Source organism: Bubalus kerabau, chromosome 13, assembly GCF_029407905.1.
Source record: "Bubalus kerabau isolate K-KA32 ecotype Philippines breed swamp buffalo chromosome 13, PCC_UOA_SB_1v2, whole genome shotgun sequence".
NCBI lineage: Eukaryota > Metazoa > Chordata > Mammalia > Artiodactyla > Bovidae > Bubalus > Bubalus kerabau.
Window position 1 is genome coordinate 47,090,091 of NC_073636.1, and position 12,441 is coordinate 47,102,531.

A 12,441-nucleotide genomic window follows, 5' to 3' on the forward strand; every position below is an offset into this window, starting at 1 on the left:
AGCACCTGTTCCCCTTTAACAGCACAAAATACTACGCTTTTGTCATGTGGAATTACAGAATCTTGACAAACTAGTTAAATCTTACTAGTTTCTGTGTCGTAAGGCTTAACAAATCAAAATTAATAGTATAATACCCATTACTAGAACTTACTATGTATAAAATGACATCACAAGTCTCATTTGACATACTCAAAATATTTATTTATGGTTGGTTGTGCCTAGGTCTTTGCTGCGTGTGGGCTTTCTCCAGTTGCTGAGAACAGGAGCTACTCTCTAACTGTTGTCTGTGGGCTTCTCATTGTGGTGGCTTCTCTTGTTGAGCTCAGGCTCTAGGCTCATAGGTTTCAGTAGTTTCAGCATGCAGGCTCAGTCGTTGTGGCACACAGGCTTAGTTCCTGAACCAAGGATTGAACCCATGTTCCCTGCCTTGGCAGATGGGTTCTTATCCACTGTACCACCAGGGAAGTCATATGTCTTACTTAATAAATGCAAAATTGTGCTTTCTCCATTTAACCATTTAAGTTCTTAGGTTTTATCATCAAGTAATGTGAGAGGGCCCACTGCATGTCTCATGTGCAGAACGCAGTCCCATACAATAAATGTAAACAATTGTTTTTTGAATGACTGGACTGTTCAATACTGTTCATGCTAAAACAGATACTAAAATAGCCACTATTTTTTAGATGTTCACTTTCTATCACGAATTATTCTAAGAATTTCACATTTGTTGTTTAGTCACTGTCATGTCTAACTCTTTGAGACCCCATGGACTGCAGCACACAGGTTTCCCTATCCTTCATCTCCCGGAGCTTGCTCAGACTCAGGTGTGTTGAGTCGTGATACCATCCAACCATCTTGTCCTCTGTTGTCCTTGTCTCCTACTGACTTCAGTCTTTCCCAGCATCAGGATCTTTTCAAATGAGTGAGTTCTTCACATCAGGTGGCCAAAGAATTGGAGCTTCAGCATCAGTCCTTCCAGTGAATATTCAGGGTTGATTTCCTTTAGGATTGACTGGCTTGGTCTCCTTGCAGTCCAAGGGCCTCTCAAGTCTTCTCCAATACCACAGTTCAAAAGCATCAATTCTTTGACACTCAAATATCTTTATGGTCCAACTCTCACATCCGTACATGACTACTGGAAAAAACATAGGTTTGACTATATGGACCTTTGTCGGCAAAGAAATATCTTTGTTTTTTAATACTCTGTCTAGGTTTGTCATAGCTTTTCTTCAAAGGGGGCTTCCCTGATAGCTCTTTACCCTGATAGTTGGTAAAGAATCCACCTGCAATGTAGGAGACCCTGGTTCAATTCCTGGGTTGGGAAGATCCGCTGGAGAAAGGAAAGGCTACCCACTCCAGTATTCTTGGGCTTCCCCTGTGGCTCAGATGGTAAAGAATCTGCCTGCAATGTGGGAGACCTGGGTTTGATCCCTGGGTTGGGAAGATCCCCTGGAGGAGGGAAAGGCTGCCCACTCCAGTATTCTGGGCTGGAGAATTCCATGGACTGTCTAGTTCGTGGGGTCTCAAAGAGTCAGACTCTGAGCGACTTTCACTTTTTTCACTTTTCTTCCAAGGAGCAAGTGTCTTTTACTTTCATGGATGCAGTCAGCATCTGCAATGATTTTGGAGCCCAAGAAAATAAAGATTGTCACTGTTCCCAGTTATTCCCCAGCTATTTGCCATAAAGTGATGAAACCAGATGCCATGATCTTAGTTTTTTGAATGTTGAGTTTTAAGCCAACTTTTTCACTCTCCTCTTTCACTTTCATCAAGACGCCCTTTAGTTCTTCTTCACTTTCTGCCATAAGGGTGGTGTCATCTGCATATCTGAGGTTATTGATATTTCTTCCAGCAATCTTGATTCCAGCCTGTGCTTCCTCCATCCCAGCATTTCTCGTGATGTACTCTGCATAGAAGTTAAATAAGCAGGGTGACAATATACAGCCTTGACGTACTCCTTTCCTGATTTGGAACCAGTCTGTTGTTCCATGTCCTGTTCTAACTGTTGCTTCTTGACCTGCATAGAGATTTCTCAGAAGGCAGGTAAGGTGGTATGGTAATCTCATCTCTTGAAGAATTTTCCACAGTTTGTTGTGATCTACACAGTCAAAAGCTTTATCGTAGTCAGTGAAGCAGAAGTAGATGGTTTTCTGGGATTCCCTTGCTTTTCCAGCGATCCACTGGATGTTGGCAATTTGATGTCTGGTTCCTCTGCCTTTTTAAAATCCAGCTTGAACATCTGGAAGTTCTTGGTTCACGTACTGTTGAAGCCTATTGGAAAGATTTTGAGCATTGCTTTGCTAGCATCTGAAATGAGTGCGGTTATGTAGTAGTTTGAACATTCTTTAGTATTGCCCTTCTTTGGGACTGGAATGAAAACTGACCTTTTCCAGTCCTGTGGCCACTGCTGAGTTTTCCAAATTTGCTGGCATATTGAATGCCAGCAGTTTCACAGCATCATCTTTTAGGATTTGAAATAGCACAGCTGGAATTCCATCACCTTCACTAGCTTTGTTCATAGTGATGCTTCCTAAGGCCCACTCAAGTTCACACTCCAGGATGTCTGACTCTAGGTGAGTAATCACACCATTGTGGTTATTTGGGTCATTAAGATCTTTTTGTATGGTTCTTCTGTATATTCTTACCACCTGTTCTTAATATTGTCTGCTTCTGTTAGATCCATACCATTTCTGTCCTTTTTTTTTTTTTTTTTTTCCATTCCTGTACTTTATTGTGCCCATCTTTGCACGAAATGTTCCCTTGGTATCTGATTTCCTAGAAGAGATCTCTAGTCTTTCCCATTCTGTTGTCTTCTTCTATTTCTTCGCATTGATCATTGAGTAAGGCTTTCTTATCTCCTTGCTAATGTTTGGAACTCTGCCTTCAGATGGATATATCTCTCCTTTTCTCCTTTGCCTTTTGCTTCTCTTCTTTTCTCTACTGTTTATAAGACCTCCTCAGACAACTATTTTGCCTTTTTTGCATTTCTTTTTCTTGGGGATAGTTTTGATAACCCCTCCTGTGTAGTATTACAAACTTCACATATGTTAACTCATTTACATATGTGTATCCAACAAGCAACTAGTTACCATTTTTCCCATTTGATGGATGAAGAGACCAAAGTATAGGGGTCAGCATGCTTTCCAGGGTCTCAAGAATTTGCAGAATTGGGAGTCAAACCCCAGGCTCTCTATGTCTAAAGCTTGAACTCTTAACTGCCTCTGCTATGACAGACAAGAAAATTACTCTGTTATGAGCAAACACATAACTTACACTATCTTCTTCCATTGGCCACTTGATGACATTATTCTAATTAAAATGTTACAGTGAGTCATTGATGTGGGTCTTGCAGTGATATTGTGTCTGAAGTTTTACCTAACTTTGTTCATGTTGAGCAGTGTAAATTATGGTAAAGACCATCTTTATGCCCAAGTTTTTGTTCTAGTTTTTGATTCAGAATCTTGTCCTCGTCTTAGGATGTGGCATTTTGGAAAACTTAACTACTTATGTAGCTTTCATAATAAATGTATCATGATTACCAGAAAACTTACAGTTTGCTTCTTTGCAGAAAATCACTCTGCACCTCCTGACGTAACCACTTACACCTCAGAACATGCAATCCAAGTAGAAAGGCCGCAAGGCTCCACGACGTCGCGGACAGCCCCGAAGTATGGCAATGCCGAGCTCATGGAGACTGGTGATGGTACGTCTTCCAGCAAGTTTCCTCCTTTGTAAATTCCAGGTGCCCTTCTGTGCCCTGACTGGATGTGTTTCTTCTAGGGACACAGTCGGCTCATGAGCTCATCAGGACCTTCATGAGCTTCCCTAGAAGGTGGCACATTTACAGGAAGTGCAGACTGTCTCCAAGGGCAAGAGTTACTCCTTGTTGTAGGAGTTTAGTCATGAAAAGAAAAAGATTTGATAAAATCCTGCTGTTTTTGGTGGTGAATGATGTTGATTCCACAGTTACAAAATTAGTGCAGGCGTCAAGACTATGACCAGGTACTTGGAGGTCAATATGGAGCTTAACGCAACCAAAATAATTGACAGAGATGGGCAGTTTGGTGCTTTAGACTTTGGAAGAAAGAGGGTCCCTTTCTCCCTCCATGTTGAATAAGGTGTTGGTGATTTGTGTACAGCTGTTGGGGTTCTCTTATTCCTCAAATCTTTCATCTTTGCGTACTCTAACATCTTCCTGTTACCCATTCTGAAGTGACAGGCTGGAACATGAACTTCATGCTTTATTCTGCATTCCTTGACCTCCAGGGTCATGACAGTTAGCATGGAACCTGATGATGATGTTAAGTGTTCTTTACTTGGAAGATGTCTGTAGTAGCTTCTGTGTGCCCTCTATACCACTGAGCTTGTGTTTGTGACACAGTGACTCAGGGGTGATGAGGAGGCCTGAACCCAGTCTCCAACAGGCTGATGCCTCCTCACTCTGGTCAGAGCCCAAGGCCGCTGGATTGTGAGTTCTCTGTTAGTACATCTGGAGTCAATCCAGTATCCAGTATGATTGGTTTCTCTGGACTGCTTCTCAGTGTCGATGTCTGTGTAGTTCTCCACTAAATCCATTGTTTCTTGAATCTATCATTACTGTTGTCCTTGTCTTCACCACTTTAGTATCTTTGTTGCCTTTGAAATTTATCATCTTCACCTCCTCCCCCAGGTAAATTCATCTGGTGTCCAGTCCAGTGGTGTGATAGCATCTTGTATCAAAACCACATGGGGCAGTTGTTGGAAAACAGATTCTGGGCCACATCCCAAACCTAACACATGAATGCTCTGAGCTGGGTCCTGGGATGATGTGTGTGTCCTGTTTAAGCTAGAGCACCATTTCTCAGCATTATTTCTCAGTGGCCTTGAGAAATAATCTCTGATTCATCCAAACCAGCTTCAGTTGAGTTCAGTTGCTCAGTTGTGTCCTACTCTTTGTGACCCCATGGACTGCAGCATGCCAGGCTTCCCTGTCCATCACCAACTCCCGGAGCTTGCTCAAACTCATGTCCATTGAGTCGGTGATGCCATCCAGCCATCTCATCCTCTGTCGTCCCCTTCTCCTCCCGCCATCAATCTTTCCCAGCATCAGGGTCTTTTCCAGTGAGTCAGTTCTTCACATCAGGTGGACAAAGAATTGGACTTTGAGCTTCAGCATCAGTCCTTTCAGTGAATATTAAGGGTGGATTTCCTTTAGCATTGACTGGTTGGATCTCCTTGCAGTCGAAGGGACTCTTCAAGAGTCTTCTCCGACACCACAGTTCAAAAGCATCAATTGTTCAGCGCTCAGCTTTTTTTATAGTCCAAATCTCACATGCATACATGACTACTGGAAAAACCATAGCTTTGACTAGACGGACCTTTGTTGGCAAAGTAATGGCTCTGCTTTTTAACATACTATCTAGGTGGGTCATAGCTTTTCTTCCAAGAAGCAAGTGTCTTTTCATTTCATGACTGCAGTCACCATCTGCAGTGATTTTGGAACCCAAGAAAAGTCTCTCACTGTTTCCAGTACTTCCCCATCTCTTTGCCGTGAAGTGATGGGACCGGATGCCATGATCTTAGTTTTCTGAATGTTGAGTTTCAAGCCAACTTTTTCACTGTCCTCTTTCACTTTTTCACTTTTCATCAAGAGGCTCTTTAGTTTTTCTTCACTTTCTGCCATAAGGGTGCTGTCATCTGCATATCTGAGGTTATTGATGTTTCTCCTGGCAATCTTGATTCCAGCTTCTTCCAGTCCAGCATTTCTCATGATAAACTCTGCATATAAGTTAAATAAACGGGGTGACAATATACAGCCTTTATGGACTCCTTTCCTTGGATTTGGAACCAGTCTGTTGTTCCATGTCTGGTTTTAACTGTTGCTTCCTGACCTGCATACAGATTTCTCAGGAGGCAGGTCAGGTGGTCTGGTATTCCCATCTCTTTCAGAATTTTCCAGTTTGTTGTGATCCACACAAAGGTTTTGGCGTAGTCAATGAAGCAGAAGTAGTTGTTTTTCTGGAACTCTTGCTTTTTTGATGATCCAGCAGAAGTTGGCAATTTGATCCTGGTTCCTCAGGCTTTTATAAATTCAGCTTGACCATCTGGAAGTTCATGGTTCATGTACTATTGAAATCTGGCTTGGAGAATTTTGAGCATTACTTTGCTAGTATGTGAGATGAGTGCAGTTGTGCAGTGGTTTAAACATTCTTTGGCATTGCCCTTTTTTGAGATTGAATGAAAACTGACCTTTTCCAGTCCTGGGGCCACTGCTGAGTTTTCCAAATTTGCTGGCATATTGAGTGCAGCACTTTCACAGCATCATCTTTTAGGATTTGAAATAGCTCAACTGGAATTCCATCACCTCCACTAGCTTTGTTCATAGTGATGCTTCCTAAAGCCCAGTTGACTTCTCATTCCAGGATGTCTGGTTCTAGTTGAGTGATCACACTATGATGATTATCTGGGTCTTGAAGATCTTTTTTGTATAGTTCTGTGTATTCTTGCCACCTCTTCTAATATCTTCTGCTTCTGTTAGGTCCATACCATTTCTGTCCTTCATTGTGCCCATCTTTGCATGAAATGTACCCTTGGTATCTCTAATTTTGAAGAGATCTCTAGTCTCCCATTCTGTTGTTTTCCTCTATTTCTTTACATTGATCATTGAGGAAGGCTTTCTTATTTCTCCTTGCTATTCTTCGGAACTCTGCATTCAGATGGGTATATCTTTCCTTTTCTCATTTGTCTTTAGCTTCTCTTCTTTTCTCAGCTGTTTGTAAGGCCTCCACAGACAACCATTTTGCCTTTTTGCCTTTCATTTTCTTGGGGATGGTGATGCATCCTATCCAATGTCATGCACCTCCATCCATAGTTCTTCAAGCACCCTGTCATATCTAATCCTTTGAGTCTATTTGTTACTTCCTCTGTGTAATTGTAAGGGATTTGATTTATGTCATACCTGAATGGTCTAGTGGTTTTCCTCACTTTCTTCAATTTAAGTCTGATTAGCTGGGATCAGCTAACCAGATTAGCTGGGACTATTTGATAGGGGAATATTATGTTTAGATATTGAGAATTCTGGGTTGTATATTTTTATATATTTTCAAGATTGTAAAATATTTAATGTCTCAATTCTGAAAGTGCTCATAGGATATTTTGAAACTATTAAAGTGGTTATTTGATGGAAAAATTTCCTTGAAAGCTGTTGTACTCATTCCAAAAGCTGAGTTGTGTTTTTGTGACACTGTGTGGTGGATGGCTTCCCAAGTGACGTTAGCGGTAAAGAACCCACCTATCAGTGCAGGAGACATGGGAGATACAGGTTTGACCCCTGGGTCGGGAAGATCCCCTGAGGAAGTTGTGGCAGCCCAGTCCAGTATTCTTGCCTGGAGAATCCAGTGGACAGAGGAGTGTGTTGGGCTACAGTCCATGGATTCACAAAGTGTCAGACTTGACTGAGAGACTGAACACACATGCATGTGCCATGGATAAAGGGCTCTGGCTCAGTCAACAGGAAAGACCTCTTGTGGTTGTGGTTCTTTTGTCCAGGAGCTTAGAAGGTTCTAGGCCTGTAAATTTACAGGTTCAGGTTTCTAAGCACCTTTGAATAGGAATGAAATCTGCCTGCAGAGGAGGGTACATTTGATCCAGTTGTGGCTTCAGTGTCTTGGTGCTCCTTTTTGTTCATTCATTTAAATTTTTAAAAATTCCATGTCTTTTTCACTGATCATTTTCAAAACTATGTAGCATTTATTATCCTAAGAAACGTATTATAAGGTGGGGTTTATTTTCCTCAGTACATGTGGATAAATATTAATATATGTGAGTTCTGTGTTAATATCATAAGTTGAATTTAGAGACTTTGGTTGCTTTGCTTCTGGGATGTGTTCCCTAAATGTTCACTCAGGAGAGTGGGTCTGAAAGGCATATAGAAGGGACCCGACTGTCACCTGAAAGAGGATAGTGGCACTTGTAGCTCCTCAGGTCCCTGTCCTTTCATCGGGAGGGGTCGGGGTGACAACTGGAGGCCGAGCACAGGTGGTCTCAGGAGATGGGGTCTTGGGGAAGGTCTCACTGCTTCATCAGCTTTCTCATCAGACAGAGGAGAACCTGAGACGGGTATGAATGAGGAGATGACAGACCCTTTTTTTAGGAATAGAGGTGGGACCAAGCCCAGTCTGTGGTCTGGAGCTGTTCCCAAGGTCACCAGAGCCAGACAGCTCACAGTGTAAAGAGCATCATTTCTGCTCCATCTTTATTCTCTGTTGAGGCTTCCCAGCAAGGCCACATGCTGGGACCACTCTCCTTGGAATGTTCTTGTTGACAGAAGTCATCTAGGGATACAGAGGGCACCAGGCTGAGATGGGACAGAGTGTGGTTCCACAGCCGTTTTTACTGTGGCTGCTTGTTCCTGGTGGTTTGTGCTGAGAGTCAGTCCACCTGCCTCATGATTCTGTTTTCAGGTGTGCCTGTAAGTAGCCGCGTATCCGCAAAGATCCAGCAGCTTGTCAATACCCTCAAACGACCCAAACGACCACCCTTACGGGAATTCTTCGTCGATGACTTTGAAGAACTACTAGAAGGTGAAAGAGCCCCTCCCTACCCCCTTGTCCAGTGTTTCTGTGACTCCATAAACTGTAGTTATTTCTTGACCAAGGTTGTTCGATCTTTAAAAACAATAATCTTGGTGTTCACAGGAAACAGGAATCCTGCCTAGAAACTGTAGGTACTGTTCCGCAAGGTCCCTTTAAACATATGCTCGGTCCCCAAACAGCTGGGTCAGTACCACTGGTACTGACTCTGAGAAGCATGTGATTTTGTTCCATGAGCCAGTCCTCTTTCTAAGGACTCCATGAAGCTTCAGGAATGCAAGGAAATCAGACAACCTGAGCTCAGCAAGCAGTACATTCTCTCTTTGTAGGCTTTAGAGGAATGCAAAGTGAGCTGTGGGAATCTTGCCTTGCTGCCTCTCTGGACAGCTTCAGGAGCTGGATGTCTTCACTCTGAACACTCCTGAACCTTTTAATACAAGAAAACTTAAAATTGAAACAAAGTACTGCTTGTTGTATCAAACCCAGTCTCCTTATTTTCTTGGTCTTTGTGCCACAAGAAAGACATGGTTGATTTTCTAGCCAGCAGGTGGAAATCATCTGTCATATGCTGTAAGAGAAACCTTCCCAGAAGTAAAAAGAATCACCTCTCAGATTTTCACCCATCTAAAGAGTCAGGCAGATTGGTCTTATTATAGGGCATTTATCTTTATTTTACTTAAGAAAATATGAGCTGTGCTAGTTACTCATAGTGGTTGTAGCAAATTCAAATTTACATCTCCATATTTAAGGGCACAATATACTTCAGTCAGATTTGAACTCTTTGGAGTCTACAATTACTGGTGTATGTTGAGAATTGATGTTTTAAACATGGCACCCTACTCCAGTACTTTTGCCTGGAAGATCCCATGGACAGAGGAGCCTGGTGGGCTGCAGTCCATGCGGTCGCTGGAGTCGGACATGACTGAGTGACTTCACTTTCACTTTTCACGTTCACACATTGGAGAAGGAAGTGGCAGCCCACTCCAGTGTTCTTGCCTGGAAAATCCCAGGGACGGGGAAGCCTGGTGGGCTGCTGTCTCTGGGGTTGCACAGAGTTGGACACGACTGAAGTGACTTAGCAGCAGCAGCAGCAGCATTGTAATGTTAGACTCTAGGTGTGTTAAAATGCATAGTTTTACTTGTCAGTTTATAAATGCATTCAGGTCTCCCTAAGTTCCACATCCTGACATTGCCTTGGATGTTGGAAGAATTACGTGCTTTGGTTATATCCATGAGGCTCATATGTCAGATGTAGCTCTAATTCTAGAAAAGCACCTGTGCATGTTTCCTGTAATAAATTTCTAACTCAAGTGTAAGTCTTCTAGCTTCTTTAAAATGAATAAGAATGATTGTGCTAATAATGGATGTATTTTTCTTGAAAACCTTCTGTGTTCAAATGTATTTAGTTCAACAACCAGATCCAAACCAGCCAAAGCCAGAGGGAGCCCAGATGTTGGCGATGCGTGGGGAGCAGCTGGGTGTGGTTACAAATTGGCCCCCATCGTTAGAAGCAGCGTTACAGCGATGGGGGACCATCTCACCAAAGGCCCCGTGCTTGACCACGATGGACACAAATGGAAAACCTCTCTACATCCTCACTTACGGTAATCCTTTGAGGCTTATCCATCTTTTGTCTGCTTGTGCCTGGCACAACTGCTAGGAAGTTTATATTTGTGTTGCCTTATGTTTCCAATATGGAAATAAATGGAACCCAAAAGGAAATATTGGATTGGCCAAAAAGTTCATTTGTGTTTTCCTGTAAGATATTATTGAAAACCCAAATGAACTTTTGGGCCTAGCCAGTATAGGAAAATTATTCAATTTGAATGTGAAAAATTATTATTTGTTAATGATTTTTAGTAAAAACCAGAAAGTGATACAAAAATTAGTGACTATAACTCTAATAATAAGATGTTGGATTTTGTATCTTGGAATGTATATTAAATTAATGCTGTGAAGAAGGATTGGTAGTTAAAGAAATGAAACAAGAAAGAATGTATATAGAACTCTTTGACATGCATCACTCAGAAGAAACAACATTTGTTTCCACAGTACTTTTCTAGCAAGCAAGGGAAGCAAACTTTTACTCTTCATTCAGTATGATTAATGCAGTCCATAAACTTTTGGAAATAGTTAACTATACAAGAGAGATTCCTTTCTCTTTGCTTCACAGATAAGGGGCCATGGAGAAAGCAAATTGTCAGGTCATTTTCACACACTCTGGTGCAGCATTGCAAAGAAATCAGCTTCATAACTAAAAGACAAAATGGCTTATATCTGCACGTGTGAGGTTACATTACCATTTTTAACTTCTGGTTTTATTTCTATGATAATAATGCTCTTCTAATTGCAGGTAGGAAAGAAACTGTTTTCTCCATTAGCAGTGGAGGTCAAGAGCCAGGTGTTGTGTTAAGTAACATAACCCAGCTTTTAGTGGGGCCCAGAAGGCCCCCACTGTAGACTTCATCATTATCCTCTGCATCTCATGGAAGGAAATGGGATTCAGGAGCGTATGTTTTCATAGTCTCAATTTTTTTCTTCTGGCTTTGTTGGGAAATTCTTAGTGGATAAAGGGTATTTTACCCATAATGGGACATAGGATTGATTTTTTTTTTTTATTATACTCTTAGAAATAAATTTTAGTCAATCAGAAAGATAGAAGACTTTCCTGTCTGACCCTCGTCCCTGGCCAGGTTCAGACCAGGAGCTGATTGGGTACTGTTTTCCAAGCATCATTTATTGAAAGACTGTCCTTTTTCCTTTCTTGGCTCTTTTGTCATAAATAAGTTGACATATATGCGTGGGTTTATTTATGGGTTATTCTGTTTCATTGATCTATATGTCTGATTTTGTGCCAGTATCATACTGTTCTTATTACTGGTAGTTTTGTAATGTCAGGGAGCATGATGTCGCTAGCTTTGTTTTTCTTTCTTAAGATGACTTTGGCCATTTGGGGTCTTTCATGGTTTCATACAAATTTTAGAATTGTTTGTTCTATTTCTGTGAACAGTGCTGTTGTAATTTTGATTGGGATTGGATTTAGATTGCTTTGAGTAGTACAGATACTTTAACACAACTGCTTTTTCTAATCCACGAGCACAGAATATCTTTCCATTTGTTTGTGTTATCTTCAGCTTCTTTATCAAAGTCTTACAGTTTGGTTTTTTTTTAAGATGCAGATTTTATGAGGCTTAATTTTCATTGTGCTTTTTGTAGTGGGTTTTTTTTGTTTGTTTGTTCTTTGCCACACCATGCGGCACGCTGGATCTTAAGTTCCCAGCCAGGGATCGGACCTGTGCCCCCTACAGTGGAAGCACGAGGCCTTAAACCACCAGACCTCCAGGGAAGTCCCAAGTCTTAACAATTTTGAATGTACAGGTCTTTTACCTCCTAATTAAATTTATTTTGAGGTATTTTATTCCTTTCAATGCTGTTGTGCTGCTGCTGCTGCCAAGTCGCTTCAGTCGTGTCCAACTCTGTGCGACCCCAGAGACGGCAGCCCACCAGGCTCCCCCGTCCCTGGGATTCTCCAGGCAAGAACACTGGAGTGGGTTGCCATTTCCTTCTCCAATGTGTGAACGTGAAAAGTGAAAGTGAAGTCGCTCAGTCATGTCTGACTCTTAGCGACCCCATGGACTGCAGCCCATCAGGCTTCTCCGTCCATGGGATTTTCCAGGCAAGAATACTGGAGTGGGGTGCCATTGCCTTCTCCAATGCTGTTGTAAATAGGATCTTTTTCTTGGTTTCTCCTTCTAGTAGTTTATTATTAGTATATAGACACAGCAGTTTTCTGATAACAGCAGTATATTGACTTTGTATTTTACTACTTTACTGAATTCATTTATTACTCTGCTTTTTCTGTATTGTCTTA

At 41.7% G+C, this 12,441-nt stretch overlaps 1 protein-coding gene across 8 annotated transcripts in view; it reads left to right on the top strand.

Moving 5' to 3' along the window:
* DIP2C (disco interacting protein 2 homolog C) overlaps positions 1-12,441 on the top strand; it is a 310,450-nt gene that overhangs the window by 187,597 nt on the left and 110,412 nt on the right. For all 8 annotated transcript variants that reach the window (XM_055544182.1, XM_055544184.1, XM_055544187.1 and 5 more), the window contains 3 exons: positions 3,569-3,703; positions 8,442-8,561; positions 9,977-10,174. In XM_055544182.1, the coding sequence (XP_055400157.1) occupies positions 3,569-3,703; positions 8,442-8,561; positions 9,977-10,174 (453 nt within the window). The remainder of the gene's footprint in view (positions 1-3,568; positions 3,704-8,441; positions 8,562-9,976; positions 10,175-12,441) is intronic.